This window comes from Hypomesus nipponensis, chromosome 26 (assembly GCF_054491055.1).
Source record: "Hypomesus nipponensis isolate SF chromosome 26, ASM5449105v1, whole genome shotgun sequence".
Taxonomy (NCBI): Eukaryota; Metazoa; Chordata; class Actinopteri; order Osmeriformes; family Osmeridae; genus Hypomesus; species Hypomesus nipponensis.
The window spans coordinates 10596262-10612500 of NC_140386.1; the positions used below are offsets into that span (position 1 = coordinate 10596262).

Sequence of the window (16239 nt, forward strand, 5' to 3'; positions counted from 1 at the left end):
GAGAGGGGAGGAGAGGGGAGGAGAGGGAGGAGGAGAGGGGGGAGAGGGGGGAGAGGGGAGGAGAGGGGAGGAGAGGGGAGGAGAGGGGAGGAGAGGGGAGGAGAGGGGAGGAGAGGGGGGAGAGGGGAGGAGAGGGGAGGAGAGGGGAGGAGAGGGGAGGAGAGGGGGGAGAGGGGGGAGAGGGGAGGAGAGGGGAGGAGAGGGGAGGAGAGGGGGGGAGAGGGGGAGAGGGGAGGAGAGGGGAGGAGAGGGGAGGAGAGGGGAGGAGAGGGGAGGAGAGGGGGGAGAGGGGAGGAGAGGGGAGGAGAGGGGGGGAGAGGGGAGGAGAGGGGAGGAGAGGGGAGGAGAGGGGAGGAGAGGGGGGGAGAGGGGAGGAGAGGGGAGGAGAGGGGAGGAGAGGGGGGGAGAGGGGGGAGAGGGGAGGAGAGGGGAGGAGAGGGGAGGAGAGGGGAGGAGAGGGGAGGAGAGGGGGGAGAGGGGGGAGAGGGGAGGAGAGGGGAGGAGAGGGGAGGAGAGAGGGGAGGAGAGGGGAGGAGAGGGGAGGAGAGGGGGGGAGAGGGGGGAGAGGGGGGAGAGGGGAGGAGAGGGGAGGAGAGGGGAGGAGAGGGGAGGAGAGGGGAGGAGAGGGGGGGAGAGGGGAGGAGAGGGGAGGAGAGGGGAGGAGAGGGGGGAGAGGGGGGAGAGGGGAGGAGAGGGGAGGAGAGGGGAGGAGAGGGGAGGAGAGGGGAGGAGAGGGGGAGAGGGGGAGAGGGGAGGAGGAGGGGAGGGGAGAGAGGGGAGGAGAGGGGAGGAGAGGGGAGGAGAGGGGAGGAGAGGGGAGGAGAGGGGGGGAGAGGGGAGGAGAGGGGAGGAGAGGGGAGGAGAGAGGGAGGAGAGGGGAGAGGGGAGGAGAGGGGAGGAGGGGAGAGGGGAGGAGGGAGGGAGAGAGGGGAGGAGAGGGGGAGAGGGGGGAGGGGGAGAGGGGAGGAGAGGGGAGGAGAGGGGAGGAGAGGGGAGGAGAGGGGAGGAGAGGGGAGGAGAGGGGAGGAGAGGGGGGAGAGGGGGGGAGAGGGGAGGAGAGGGGAGGAGAGGGGAGGAGAGGGGAGGAGAGGGGAGGAGAGGGGGGGAGAGGGGAGGAGAGGGGAGGAGAGGGGAGGAGAGGGGAGGAGAGGGGGAGAGGGGAGGAGAGGGGGGAGAGGGGAGGAGAGGGGGGGAGAGGGGAGGAGAGGGGGAGAGGGGAGGAGAGGGGAGGAGAGGGGAGGAGAGGGGAGGAGAGGGGGAGAGGGGAGGAGAGGGGGAGAGGGGAGGAGAGGGGAGGAGAGGGGGAGAGGGGAGGAGAGGGGAGGAGAGGGAGGAGAGGGGAGGAGAGGGGGAGAGGGGAGGAGAGGGGAGGAGAGGGGAGGAGAGGGGGGGAGAGGGGAGGAGAGGGGGAGAGGGGAGGAGAGGGGAGGAGAGGGGAGGAGAGGGGAGGAGAGGGGAGGAGAGGGGGGAGAGGGGGGGAGAGGGGGGGAGAGGGGAGGAGAGGGGAGGATCAGGGAACAGAGGAGAGGAGACTCTGTGACCCATGCGGTCAGCCCTCGAGCGATGAGAAAAGGGCGTCACCAGCTGTACACAGACTGCACACATGCACAGACATGATTAAATATACTGCCCATCAAGAGACACACACCTGCGTCTTTCCACACACACACACACGCTTGTCAGCCTCTGCCGCCATGAGAGGGAGTTAGTCCAGGAGAAGGCAGAGCCGAGAGTGAGGTCACAGCCCATCACAACAACACCTATCATGCATAGCCACGCTCCAGAAGACACTGTGTGTGTGTGTGTGTGTACCTGTAGATCTTGCGGTGGTACAGGTCACACCAGTACATCTTGTTGGTGGCCACGTCTACGTCCAGGGCCACGGCGTTCTTCAGACTGGGGACCACCTGGGTGTAGGCCCAGGTCAGCAGGTCCAGGCGCCTGATCTCATGACGGTTAGTAAACATGAGGTATGGACTCTTACCTGGAGGAGGGAGGGAGGGAGGGAGGGAGGGAGAATAAGTGATTTAGAGAAAAAAAGAGAGTGAGAAAGCGAGAGAAAGAGAAAGAGAATGAGAAAGAGAGAGAATGAGAGAGTGAGAAAGAACACTTCATTACCACAGCATGGTCATGGACGTGATGCGGCTGCAAGTGTTGGAGAATGTGCATGTGTGCTTGTGTGTGTGTGCTTGTGTGTGTGTGCATGTGTGTGTGTGCTTTGGCACGCCAGAAATTCACTAGAGGTGCATGTTTGACAAGACTGAAGAAGCATGACTCATGTGTTTGAATAATAACAGTTCAGAGGCCAGACGTGCATATGCCTTTGCTATCACCTCAAACCACACACACACACGGAAAGAATCTCTTCCCCAAATCACCATCTCCTCTATTATTCTTCCAACTGCCCTCTATTAATCTTTCTTTATGGTTTTCTTCACTAATTGCTGATCTGCCGTCACACACACACACACACACACACACACACACACACACACACACACACACACTGGGGGTACGTGGAGACTTCTCAAGGTGAGAACAGACACTGTCTCACACACACACGCAACCTCCAAAACACACACACACACACACACACACACAGGCTCCTTCAACACGTATCCTGGTTACTTGAGTCAGTGATCTCTGCAGGAGCCCAGCAGGGCCTGGAGTGAACAGCTATCTCTCTCTCTCTTTCCCTCTCTGTCTCTCTCTCTCTCTCTATCCCCCTCCCTCTCTCCTTCTCTCCCCCTCTCCCTTTCTCTCCCTCTCCTTCTCTCTCTCTCCCTCCCTCTCTCTCCCTCTCCATCTCCCTCTCTCTCTCTCTCTCTCTCTCTCTCTCTCTCTCTCTCTCTCTCTCTCACACACACACACACACACACACACACACAGGATGCCCAGCATGGCCTGATTCTCTATCCCCTCAGAAAATCACTCTGTCAAGTACCCCCCCTCAACCCTCCCTCTCTCCTCTCACAGTCCTGGTCCTGATTACAATGGACTCAACGAGAGTAGAGAAGGAGGGATGAGGAGAGCAAATCATGAGAGAGAGAGACAGAGAGAGAGAGAGAGAGAGAGAGAGAGAGAGAGAGAGAGAAAGACAGAGAGAGAGAGCAATGAGAGAGAGAGAGACAGAACGACAGAGAGAGAGAGAGAGAGATAGAGGCCATCCAGGTGTGACCCTGCTTGTGGGTCTGGCTGAACAGATCTGAAAATGGACATGCGCCTATGACAGTGATGGAGAGTGATGAGCTGGGACTAGTGATGGATTGGTTCACCTCTCACCCCCCCCCCCCCCCCACACACACACCCTCCTACCTCCTCTGCCCCCTCTCCTGTATCCTAGACACAATCAACACACAGCCCGGATGATTGTCCTATCAGCTTTGCCCCTGTCCATGTATCAGACTACAGTAAACACCCACCCACACACACACACACCCCGCCACGCCTAGATGAGTTTCTCAGTCCCAGGTCCCCACTGCATGGGGAGCAAATATTTTCATTTTTGCTGCGAGTTACGATTCAATCACTTTCCCTGTCTTTGGGATTTGTATCAATTTCAGAGGCTGAGACATAGAGAGAGAGAGAGAGAGAGAGAGAGAGAGAGAGAGAGAGAGAGGGTGAGAAGGAAAGAGACAGCAAGTGAATGAGTGGCAGGTGGGGGAAAGAGAGAGAGAGATGGTGTAAGACTACAGAACATTGCTTGTCAGAAGTAATGACAGAAAGAAATAGGGAGGAAGAGTAAGATATGGAATGAGAAAGACAGAGAGAGAGGTTGTCACAGCAATAAGATAAAAAATAAAATAAATAATGTTGACTCAGTCCTGGGCCAGGGGGTCCTGGGGGAGTGATGTCATCAACAAGTGCCATCTTTTTCCTCATCCGAAGCGGGTCCTCCATGCGTTTTAATCTGCGGACTCCGAAGACAGCCTTGTCAGCCAATTAAGATAAGCCGGGACGTGATAAGTCTAGCCAGATAGCCTGTCACACAGAGGGACATTGAGTTGACACATTCTGTGACTAAAAAGTGGGGAAAGAAGGGAGAGGAAGTGGCCCCAGACTCCTCATCTGTGGGGGGGTGGTCAGCGTCGGGGGACGGCGTCGTTAGCGGGGGACGGCGTCGTTAGCGGGGGACGGCGAGGGAAGACAATGCCTGTCTGTCATCAGTCATTGACAACAATAAACAACACTGACGCACGCACAAAACAACAAAAACCCTGACTAAACAATAGCAACACAATCAACTTTACTCTGAGTAAATGACAGGCAGCACAATTTTTTTATAACTCAAACTCTACTCTCCATGGGAGAAAGAAATTTGTCGAGAGAGAGAGGAAGAGAGAGAAAGAGTCTAAGAGGGAAAAGAAAGGTAATAAGCAAATGGAGGGACATGCTTAAGCATGTGTGACACTTTGCAACCTGATCAACCCCTTACCCAGCTCTCTCTCTACCTCCCCTCTATCCCCCTCTCTCTCCTTTCTCTCCATCACTCCTTCCCCTTATCCTGCCTCTTTTTCTCTCACCCCTTCCCCCTGCCACTCTAACCCCTGCCTTTATTTCTCCCTATTTCTCTCCCCCTTCTCTCTCTCTCGAAGGTGAATTAAATAACAAACAGGATGTAATGAGTTTATCGTTCTAACCTCTCCTGGGAGTGCGATGACACACACACACAACTCCAAACGCTGAACGGAGGGTGACACCAACTAGGGACTTCAATTAATCACCAAGCTACAGCCCGGAGAAAACCAATGTTGTCGTCAAACTGAGTCCAGACGGGTTTGGAAGGATTAGCGCACGAGGAAAACACTTTAGAGAAGCAAATAAAAGAGTTTATTTGTCACTAAAGAGAGAGGTTGAATGTGCTCATCTTCCAAAGGTTCTCCTTGAAGAGTTTCATCCTGAGAGGAAGGGAAGCTGTGAGGTTGACTGGATTCGGGGCGTGCTCACGGGAGAGCGATGGGGGGGAATCACGCTTTCTTCCGTGAACATGGGTTTGTCCTCTGGAGGAGAGGGGCGCAGGGCCAAATCAGGCCGTTTGTCACGTATTGCTTAGGAATGAGACGGTCGGATGTGTGTGTGTGCATGCGTGTTTGACAGGCGAAAACAAAGTGTTTGTGCTTGTTAAAAAAGTCTTATTATAGTGAGTGTGTGTGTGTGTGTATATGTGTCTAAAATGTGTGCGAGTGCGCTTGTGTAGATTCATTAAAGGCGCGTTAGTTCCCAAGGCAGGCAGCTCTTTATTTATGTGTCTGTGCTGACACGTCCTGTAAATATGGCTCGGTGTGTTAACAACTACCCCTTGCTTCTCACTCCAACTCGCTGTGGGCAATCAACTACAAACGTGACTCGCTATCGCCACACTTCAATAGCCACACACACACACCTCACACATGAGAGAGCACACACACACGCACACTACATTACACACACGGACACCGAGACACACACACACACACACACACACACACAGACACAGCCTCCTCTCGTCTAATAAACAGGCCTGCTGTTCTGACAGCATCTATTAGCTCTGTCTCACAGTAATAAAGACTTGCTTTCTGGGCCGGCGGGAAGGGAGGGGGGGGGGGGTAATCAATGGCGTTTTTCACGCCACTTAAGAGCAAGGCAAAGCCAATTCCTGCATAAGCTTTCTCACTAGCACAGCCGCTTGCCCCTGCCATGACTGAGGCCAAGAGTGATGATGATAATCACAACTCCATCTATTCTCCCCGGGTGTTTACCAGGCTTCTGCTTCAGACCAGGGGCCTGGCTTTCTATTCATGCCCAGGCCAGGCTGTTTACCGTGGGGCAGGGTGAGACACAATGCCTGGCTGTCCTACAGCCAGTGGAACATGGACCCAGACGGTAAATATTTGTGGTAGCGCAGAGCGTGGCAGCGCTGCATACAGAGCACCTCCACTCTCTGTATGAGCAGCAACAGACGGCTGTGTTGCCGGGTGATGGGCTGTTACTGTGTGACTGTGTGTGACTGTGTGTGTGTGTGTATGAGCGTGTGTGTGTGTGTGAGTGTGTGTGTGCGCGTCTCCAGGTCCTCACCCACAGCCTTGCAGGTCTTGGAGAGCGGGTCCACCTCGTAACCCTCGTAGCACTCACACTTGAAGTCTCCCTTGTAGTTGATGCAGATCTGACTGCAGGCATCCGGGTTCTCACATTCATCTATGTCTGGATGGGGGGGGGGACACATCCATTACACCAGCGACAGCTGGACGGACAGGAGATATTGTGGGTGGGGTGGGGGTTGGGGTTGTGGGGGTAACATACTGACAGAGCAGGACATAGATTAGCACACAGCAGACAGCAGAACAGAGGACTGGGGGGCACAGGAGGGGGGGTCTGGGGTGCACAGGAGGGGGGGTCTGGGGTGCACAGGAGGGGGGGTCTGGGGTGCACAGGAGGGGGGGTCTGGGGTGCACAGGAGGGGGGGTCTGGGGGGCACAGGAGGGGGGGTCTGGGGTGCACAGGAGGGGGGGTCTGGGGTGCACAGGAGGGGGGGTCTGGGGGGCACAGGAGGGGGGGTCTGGGGTGCACAGGAGGGGGGGTCTGGGGTGCACAGGAGGGGGGGTCTGGGGTGCACAGGAGGGGGGGTCTGGGGTGCACAGGAGGGGGGGTCTGGGGTGCACAGGAGGGGGGGTCTGGGGGGCACAGGAGGGGGGGTCTGGGGTGCACAGGAGGGGGGGTCTGGGGTGCACAGGAGGGGGGGTCTGGGGGGCACAGGAGGGGGGGTCTGGGGGGCACAGGAGGGGGGGTCTGGGGGGCACAGGAGGGGGGGTCTGGGGTGCACAGGAGGGGGGGTCTGGGTGCACAGGAGGGGGTCTGGGGTGCACAGGAGGGGGGTTTGACATACTGACAGAGCAGGGAATTGACTACAATAAAACAAAACAGAGTAGAGTGAAAGAGACCAGACCGGATCAGGCCGGATCAGGCCAGCTTCATACCTCCACAGGTCTTCTTGTCCAGTAGCTTGTAACCAGACGGACAGTCACATTCATAGCCTATCCTGCTGTCTCTGCAGATGTGGGAACAGCCTCCATTGTTGTCAGCGCACTCGTTTATGCCTGCGGAGGAGAGGGGAGAGTTAGAGACACTGGAGGAGAGGGACTGGAGGACTGGCTATGGAGACTGTCTGAAGGACAAAGAATCTATTTATGAAGATTTCACTGGGTTTGTATGAGTGAGTGTACGTGTGTGTGAGTGCGTGTGTGTGTGTGTGTTGTGACATCACGAGAGGACGGGTGGTGGAGGGGCGGTACGCGGCTCTCGGGGAGTAGCTACCCGGGCCCAAGATGGCTGCTGAGAGGACTACACCTCCCAGAAGGCACCAGGTGCACCTGCCTCAGTCCCCTGATTGAGGCGGAAGCTCAGGTGGGGGAGGGAGAGAGGACAAAAGGCTGGATCCAGCCAGTAAAAGAGGAAGAGCGCACCTGGCACAAAGAGACGTCAACGTCAGAAGAGCTTTGAGTTGAAGATACCTGGTAGGATCCAGTCTGAGGAACAACTTTTTGTGTTCAACATAACTTTTATGTTTTGCTTCTGGACCAAAGTTTTTCTGTTGGTAAATAAACTGGATTCCTTGTTTTGAACCCACTTTTGCCTACTCTTTTTAACAAGCACCTAAGGTTTTTAGGCACTGCCCTACACCCCGCCCGGTGGTCTAGCCTCTCATGATACCACAGTGTGTATGAATGTGTGTGGCTATCGGGACACTGTCCTGACACAGCTGGAACACGTCCAGGGAGATGGAAGAACAGAACTTGGTGCCAGGTGTCTTATCTTATCTCCTCCCTCCCTCAATCCATCCATCCTTCATTCTGGCTCCATCCATCCTTCATTCTCCCTCCCTCCCTCCCTCCCTCCCTCCCTCCCTCCCTCCCTCCCTCCCTCCCTCCCTCCCTCCCTCCCTCCCTCCCTCCCTCCCTCCCTCCCTCCCTCCCTCCCTCCCTCCCTCCCTCCCTCCCCTTTAAATGCCCAGCAGGTGAACTACAGGAGTGAAAAGCTGGTACTTCATTACTGCCAAACATTAAAGCCTCAAACAAGGACAACAGACACGTTCACCCTTGACAGAGGGGAAGAGGCGGAGAGAGAGAGAGAGAGAGAGAGAGAGAGAGCAGAGAGAGAGAGAGCAGAGAGAGAGAGAGAGAGCAGAGAAAGAGAGAGAGAGAGCAGAGGGAGAGAGAGAGAGAGAGAGAGAGAGAGCGAGCAGAGAGAGAGAGAGAGAGAGAGAGAGAGAGTAGAGAGAGAAAGAGAGAGCAGAGAGAGAGAGCGAGCAGAGAGAGAGAGAGAGAGACAGAGAGCGAGCAGAGAGAGAAAGAGAGAGAGAGAGAGAGAGAGAGAGAGAGAGCAGAGAGAGAGAGAGAGAGAGAGACAGAGAGCGAGCAGAGAGAGAGAGAGAGCGAGAGAGCAGAGAGAGAGAAAGAGAAAGAGAGAGAGAGAGCGAGAGAGAGAGAGAGAGACACCAAAAACAAGGTGACTTGTGTCGTACACACACCAGTAAACACGACATGACCTAACAGATGTCGTAAGGCTAGGAGAGCCAACAAGCACCTGATATTTTTCTTTTAAATACGAACATCATAACCTTTGATATTATAGGTTCGATCGACGCATCACTTAGAAACAGGTTATTGCTAAGGCAAAATATGATCTGTTATCATTAAACGTGGTTTCAATGTGTTGACTTAGTATCACAGGTCACTGACTTGAGACTTTTCCACTGTGGGGCTTCGACTGAGAGAACTTAGACTGAGATCAACTTGAGTGGTATTTATCTATGGTGAGGAGATGATCCATGTGGTGGGTTGTGGGTAATGTAGTCCGCTCACGTTGGAGCTGTGAAATCACACTGTAGGGCCAAGTGAGGCTTTGATGATAACGAGTGCGCCAAGACTCGTCCTGGAAGACTCTGCCTTGATCAAACAAAGCTCATCTCGCTACACGAGTGACCTGCTGAATCTGAACTGGGTACTAACACACAGTGCGTGTGTGAGAGTGTGTGTGTGTGTGCTCCAGTCTCACCACAGTCCTTCATGGGTTCGTCTGACCAGTCCCTGCAGTCATTGATGCTGTCACACACCTTGCTGCTGTCGATACACTCGCCATTCTTGCACCTGAACTTGCGCGGCCCGTCGCATTTGGTTGCTAAGAGAGGAAGACCAGAGTGTTACATTTACATTTAGTCATTTAGCAGACGCTCTTATCCAGAGAGACTTACAGTAAGTACAAGGACACAAGGACACAACGTCATTTGGCACGGTGGGGAATCGATCCAGCAACCTTCTGATTACTAGCCCGACTCCCTCACCCCTCAGCCATCTGAGTGTTAGACAGCTGAGAGACAAAACTCAGGCTGGCCCAACAGAAAAGGATTCTTTGCCAATTAAGATGAGAGTTTTTTTCATGGGCATCTTGAACATTGTAGGCGTTGACAGCAGACCAACCAATGTTTGAACTTCCTGTTGAAGTTGCTAAACACAGACTAATCCATGCACACACACACACACACACACACACTTGCACAGACTCCAACACACACACACCAACGCTCACACACTTTCAAAACACAATTAGGGAACAGTGAGTCTGAACAATCCAGTATTGATTTGGAGTTCATCCATGAGCTTCAAAACAGTGCGTCCTCCACAGGGCTCTGTGCTAGCGCTAAGGCAGGGTGACCTTGAGGGATGTTCAGGAAGAGGACTGGACAGACACACTAGGGGGAGGTCAGTACAGCTTAGTGGTTAGAGCACTTGACTACAGACTACCGCAGAGCTAGACAACGACTCATTCATTAGAATCAGGTGTGTTGGAGCAGGGAAACATCTAGAACATGCAGGGCAGTGGTTCCCTGAGGACAAGGGGGGGAAGAACACTGGTCTACAAGATGCGAGTCTGGTGAGGGGAGGGGCTACAGGAGGACAGTCTGGTGAGGGGAGGGGCTACAGGAGGAGAGTCTGGTGAGGGGAGGGGCTACAGGAGGAGAGTCTGGTGAGGGGAGGGGCTACAGGAGGCTCCGCCCACCATTGACGCAGCCCGCCTCGTCGCTGAAGTCGGGGCAGTCGTGGACGCGGTTACACTGCTTGGTGCCGTGGATACAGGAGCCATCACCACACTGGAACTCATCAGGACGACAGGTCAGCATGGCTGTGGACACACACACACACACACACACACAGCGAGCATTAGCGCACGGAGAGAAGACGATGGCGCTGGGTGTGATTCACCCTGGGCATCAGCGTGGAGGACACCCGAGCCCACAGCATCCCTCACCATCTGCACACACCACGAAGGAAAACCAACCAGGGGAAAAGACGAAAATGAGGAAGGTGTTTACTCACTGTCTGAGGTAAAACACACCCAGGACGTCAGGACGTAGCGAGGTCTGTTGTTTGTGCTGTTCTGGGTGTGTGTGTGTGTGGGGGGTTGTCAGTGTGTCTTGGTTCTTTTACCCATTCATCTTTTTAACTGTGTTTTTAATTATTTATCGGGCTGCACCAGGGGACGAGAGACACTGAAGATGAATCACAGCAGGGGCCACAGGAACGCAGGAACACAAGAACGAGGCAGAGCAATAACCCAAGCCACAGACTCATCGTAAAACACACGCTCTCGTCCAGACGCAGAGAGATCCTTCCTCCAGGACCGAACAGACAAACGCAGACATGTAGATGGCGTCATCGTGTCCGGCAACATCCTCGTAAAAGGCTCACACACACACACACACACACTCACATGAAGACACACACACAACAAAGACCACTACCCTAACACACCCAGCCAGGCTCATATGAGAAGCTCTTTACACGGTAAACTACCGTGTCTAAACTACCGCGTCTTGTAGCTCCTGATGCTATCCGAGCACTGATGATATGGATGTGGCTGAGGCTAATAAAGATGAAACTCCCTGCAAGAACGCAGAACTCTGTATCCGACGACACCAACCTGAGAGATGAATGATCAGCTGTTTTCATATGAACCTCTTTGCACCCCGCCCCACCAACCCTGTGCTGCTACTGTCCTAGTGACTCCCGGGTTACTACAACAAAACAACCGTTCTTTCACCAATCGTCGTGAGTCGAAAGCTTTAGGCAGCGCGTTACATAGCTTTGGACTGTGTCCTACAGGAATGTACATATATATATATATGTACACATATACTGTACTGCAACAGCAGGGTCGTGTGTAGGGTATACAGGGTCGTGTGTAGGGTATACTGGACTGTATGTGACGTGATGGTGAGCTGAAACAGACGGCTCTCAGTGTGCAACGTGTCAAGAGATCCCTCGAACAGACTCGGTGCTGATTGAGGTCCTTGACGGGCGAGCTGTTTGCGTACGTGCGTGCGCATATATGTGTGTGTGTGTGTGTGTAACAGCGTGTCACAGATGGAGACTCTGGCTTGGAGGACCTCTTCCAACCTCACTCTCACTCAAGAGCTCTCTGTCGCTCCACACACCGTCCTGTTGCGTGGCAACCACACACACACACACTCGGCGACTGACATGGAAATTTCAGCATGAGCCTTCTCATCATTGTCTTCCCTTAAGCAAAGGTCGTCTCACACACACACACACACACACACAGCTCTAACAGCTATATCACACATACACATATAGCATATAAATAATATATTATCATATAGATTTTGCATTCAGATTGAGGATTGTTCACATTAGCACTGCATTAAAATTGGTTTACAATAAAGTTGAAAAGCCCTGTTGGTATAATACAATCCCCCACCCCTCCCTCCCCCCCTCCCCAACAACGTACGGCAGTTGGCCTCATCAGACTTGTCCTTGCAGTCGGCGTCGCCGTCGCACTTCCAGTTGAGGTGGACGCACTCTCCGCTGCCGCAGTGGAACTCCCCCGGCGGGCAGCGCGGCTTGTGAGGCTCCGTCCTGCGGCTACAGCGCTCCAGGGACTCGTCAGACTTGTCCTTGCAGTCCGGGTCGCCGTCACAGCTCCAGGGCGCCGGGATGCACTCAGAGTCGTTGCAGCGGAACTGGTGCGGCCCGCAGGTGGGCGCCGAGCACGCCTCCTCGTCACTGCCGTCGCCGCAGTCGTCGTCGCCGTCGCACACGAAGATGGGAGCCACGCACTTCCTGTTACGGCACTGGAACTCCTTGGCGGGGCAGGCTTTGGCGTCTGGGAGGGAGGGAGGGATTAAAAGACTGAACCAGTAAACATGAGATGGAAGATCTAACATCTCAACAAAACAGTTAAGCGGTCTTAAAACTACAAGACTAGAACTACAAGTCCTTCATGTGTGCATGTGTTCCCTTTAATAAACGACTCTGAGACAGAGAGAAGAAGGTCTCTCCATGCGCTGCCCACAGCCACTAGCGCCATGCTAACAAGAACCGGGGCCCTCCAGCAGTAGGGCTAACCCTATTGATTCCGCCCCCTGCCCAGATGGCTTGGCCCAGGCACACCCTCCAGTGTTGGGCACATGCTAAATAGAGTTTAGCATGCGGCGCTAAGCGGCCATCCCAGTTTTAATAGGGTCAGCTAAACTAAAGAGGATAGCTGGCCTGAGCAGCTTTATAGCCCCTTTAAGTGAAGAAACACAGAGATGCATGTGCTCTGATATATCTCACTCTCTCTCTTTGTCTCTCTCTCTCTCTTTCTCTCTCTCTTTCTCTGTGTCTCTCTCTCTCCCTGTCTCTCCCTGTCCCTCCCTGTCCCTCTCTGTCTCTCTCTCTGTGTGTGTGTGAGTGCGTACGTCTGCCAGGGTACGTCAGTGCTCGCGATGCGGCAAAACACCCCAACCATCCCACTTTCCCTTCCCTCCCCCCTGACAGGATGATGTCATGGCTGTGGGGGAGCAGGGCAGGCAGGTCCTTCGCTCCACAGTCCACAGTGTGGAGGCCCTTCAGCTCCTCCCCGCCTCCCTTTCTACCCACCACGCTAACAATCCTGATTAGAATAATAGCCGTTTGGATTTGCTGCTAATTTCTCCAGCTGCATGCTAATCTCCGCTGCTCGATGTGACTAATTGAATGTCAACAAATGAACAGGATGAAGCTGGAGGATCACATGCTACCAGAGCTCTCTCTCTCACACACACACACACACACATGCTCGCTCTTTCTCCTCTCCTGGTCGTCAGGGGGGGGGTGCAGGGTGATATATGAAGCAGACACTGGAGAGGGGGCAGGTCAGTCAACTCAGAGCTCCTCTTGGAGTTCAAGCCCAAACTCCACAAAAACACATCTGAAGGTCCAGAGTCACTGGACTGTACCTGTTCCCTGGGCGGGACCAACACAGGCTGTGTCCGTGCACGCAAGCCTACTGTCCTAATCACAGCTAGAACGGAGGATTAAGAGCGTGTCCTCATGTCAACAGTAAGTCATCAGGCTATATCCTCTGTGTGGGGCGGTTCAGCTCTATGTTCTGCATGTTGCCCTTTCCGCAGGTTAAAGTGCACATTCTCCAATCTATATGTGTATTGTCACTAGCCCACTGCTGAAGACTGGAACAAGAGTAGAGGCATGATCACACACACAAATGCCAGTACACCCACACAGTCCTCTAACCCCGTTTTCATGACTGGGTGGGTCTAACGTTCTGGAGCGTGACATTAAATAAGACAGCAATGTTTAACACATCAGTCATCGAGCCAAAGTCACAGCAACGAGGGGTCATTAGGTGCAGCGAGGAAAACTGGACCACAGAACACCACTTCAGACACCGCTGGAGAGAGAAGGTTCCTCTCTCTGTCTCTCTGTCTCTCTGTCTCTCTGTCTCTCTGTCTCTCTGTCTCTCTCTCTCTCTGTCTCTGTCTCTCTCTGTCTCTCTCTGTCTCTCTGTCTCTCTGTCTCTCTGTCTCTCTCTGTCTCTCTGTCTCTCTGTCTCTCTGTCTCTCTGTCTCTCTGTCTCTCTGTCTCTCTGTCTCTCTCTCTCTCTCTCCACAGCTACGAGCAGGGGACATGAAGCCCACAGGGAAGCTTCAAGAGGAACACAGACAGAGCCAGTGAACACTTTGCTGTTTACGAATAATAGATCATGTCTAATGCAGCCGCAGCCACAACAACATCTTCTTCCACTCCTTATCTCCCCTGGGTGTGTGTGTGTCGCTCAAACAGCGAGCTAATGTAGCGTTCACTGCTAGCGACTGTTATACTAACGGCCATTAAAGGAAACATCCCCAGAAATGGTTCCCCTGACGACGGTCCCTGGATGTGCGGGGGGGTAAAGCCGTGATGTCATAATGTCATGATGTAAGCTCCCAGCTACTATAGATGTCGATGGAGGGGGGTGGGGTAGGGGGCGAGGGAGGGGGGTGGGGTAGGGGGCGAGGGGGGGGGGGGGGGGTAGGGGGCGAGGGAGGACTTCCCCTGCTGCTGGTCCCTAAGCATGAACACAAGTCATTAGTGAGGCTGCCAGGGGCTCCCTCATTACCTGGGAGACCACACACACACACACACACACTGTGGAAGACACGCACACACACAGTCAGCTAGTCAGCTTGCACATCCACTTAATTCACAATAGAGACAATCAGTGTCTCAATGTGATCATTAGACAAACACACACACTCTCACAACTCATCTTGTCAATCCCTGAATCCTGTGATCAGACTGGAAGCTGAGAAAACTCATCCTTTTTTTTATTTCCTGCTCCACTCCAGTCCTCCGGGGGGGGGGGGGGGGGTAGCCAAGGGTGGGCCTGTGTTCCTAAACGAACCTGATTCCACTTTATCATAAATTAAAAGCTCGTAAACTTTCTTCAGAGGGCTCCTTATATCTAATAAAGACCCTCTCTGCCTGGTACCAAATGTTTAATTCAACATATGGATATGCTCAATTAGCAGCTGTAATTAACTTCAGCGCTCCAATTTAGGCTGCCAGAGGGAGGAATGGGTGGGTGGGGATTGGGGAGGAGCTGGGAGGGGGTGCAGGAGAGAGGGGGAGGGGTAGAATGGAGGGGTACAGCTGGGAGGGGGTGCAGGAGAGAGGGGGAGGGAGGATTTGGGAGGATGGAGCTGGAACTGTAGCTTAGGGGATGAAGGATGTTTGTGAAGAAGAGGAAAAAAGCTTTGCTGTTTCATAGAGAGGAATACATTTTTCTAAAATACTCCCAGTTTGGAAAAGCCGCACTATCAAGAGTGTAGAAGAAGATGACATGTAGCCTGTTCTAACCGGTTTGGCCATTGGCTAACCCATCCTAGGGAACATCTAGTCCTACCTCAGCCCAGAGAAGGACAACCACGACCAGAAGGTCACAACCGCTTGAAACACCTCCCTCCTCCTCCCCTACACCTCCCTCCTCCTCCCCTAAACCTCCCTCCTCCTCCCCTACACCTCCCTCCTCCTCCCCTACACCTCCCTCCTCCTCCCCTAAACCTCCCTCCTCCTCCCCTACACCTCCCTCCTCCTCCCCTAAACCTCCCTCCTCCTCCCCTAAACCTCCCTCCTCCTCCCCTAAACCTCCCTCCTCCTCCCCTACACCTCCCTCCTCCTCCCCTAAACCTCCCTCCTCCTCCCCTAAACCTCCCTCCTCCTCCCCTACACCTCCCTCCTCCTCCCCTACACCTCCCTCCTCCTCCCCTACACCTCCCTCCTCCTCCCCTACACCTCCCTCCTCCTCCCCTAAACCTCCCTCCTCCTCCCCTACACCTCCCTCCTCCTCCCCTAAACCTCCCTCCTCCTCCCCTACACCTCCCTCCTCCTCCCCATACACCTCCCTCCTCCTCCCCTAAACCTCCCTCCTCCTCCCCTACACCTCCCTCCTCCTCCCCTACACCTCCCTCCTCCTCCCCTAAACCTCCCTCCTCCTCCCCTAAACCTCCCTCCTCCTCCCCTACACCTCCCTCCTCCTCCCCTAAACCTCCCTCCTCCTCCCCTAAACCTCCCTCCTCCTCCCCTACACCTCCCTCCTCCTCCCCTACACCTCCCTCCTCCTCCCCTACTCCTCCCTCCTCCTCTCCGTCCGGCAGTCTGACTGAAGCTGAAGCCATCCACACCCTCGTGGGTCTTTCATCACTTGAATAATGGATCAAAAGTCAATTTCTACAGGTTGTTACCACTGTCCTGCTCACAGCAGACACTCAGTGCGTCGAGCAGGAAATCAATTATCATCAAGACCTTAATGAAATATTTTGACGATGTAATAACCAATCATCTTTCCCCCACTCCGGGACAGAGGACTGCCTATAGGGGGCGTGTCCACACCAGGGTGAAATTACAGGTGGATTAAAGAGTGTATGCATTGGCGAAAGAGAGAAAG

The 16239-nt window shown here is 54.2% G+C and overlaps 1 protein-coding gene across 2 annotated transcripts in view; it reads right to left on the reverse strand.

Annotated features, from left to right (window-relative positions):
- lrp8 (low density lipoprotein receptor-related protein 8, apolipoprotein e receptor) overlaps positions 1-16239 on the reverse strand; it is a 98198-nt gene that overhangs the window by 11760 nt on the left and 70199 nt on the right. For both annotated transcript variants that reach the window (XM_084692479.1, XM_084692480.1), the window contains exons 5-10: positions 11782-12156; positions 10033-10155; positions 9031-9153; positions 6954-7073; positions 6055-6180; positions 1813-1984 (exon numbers count right to left, since the gene is read on the reverse strand). In XM_084692479.1, coding sequence (XP_084548605.1) covers positions 1813-1984; positions 6055-6180; positions 6954-7073; positions 9031-9153; positions 10033-10155; positions 11782-12156 — 1039 coding nt within the window. The remainder of the gene's footprint in view (positions 1-1812; positions 1985-6054; positions 6181-6953; positions 7074-9030; positions 9154-10032; positions 10156-11781; positions 12157-16239) is intronic.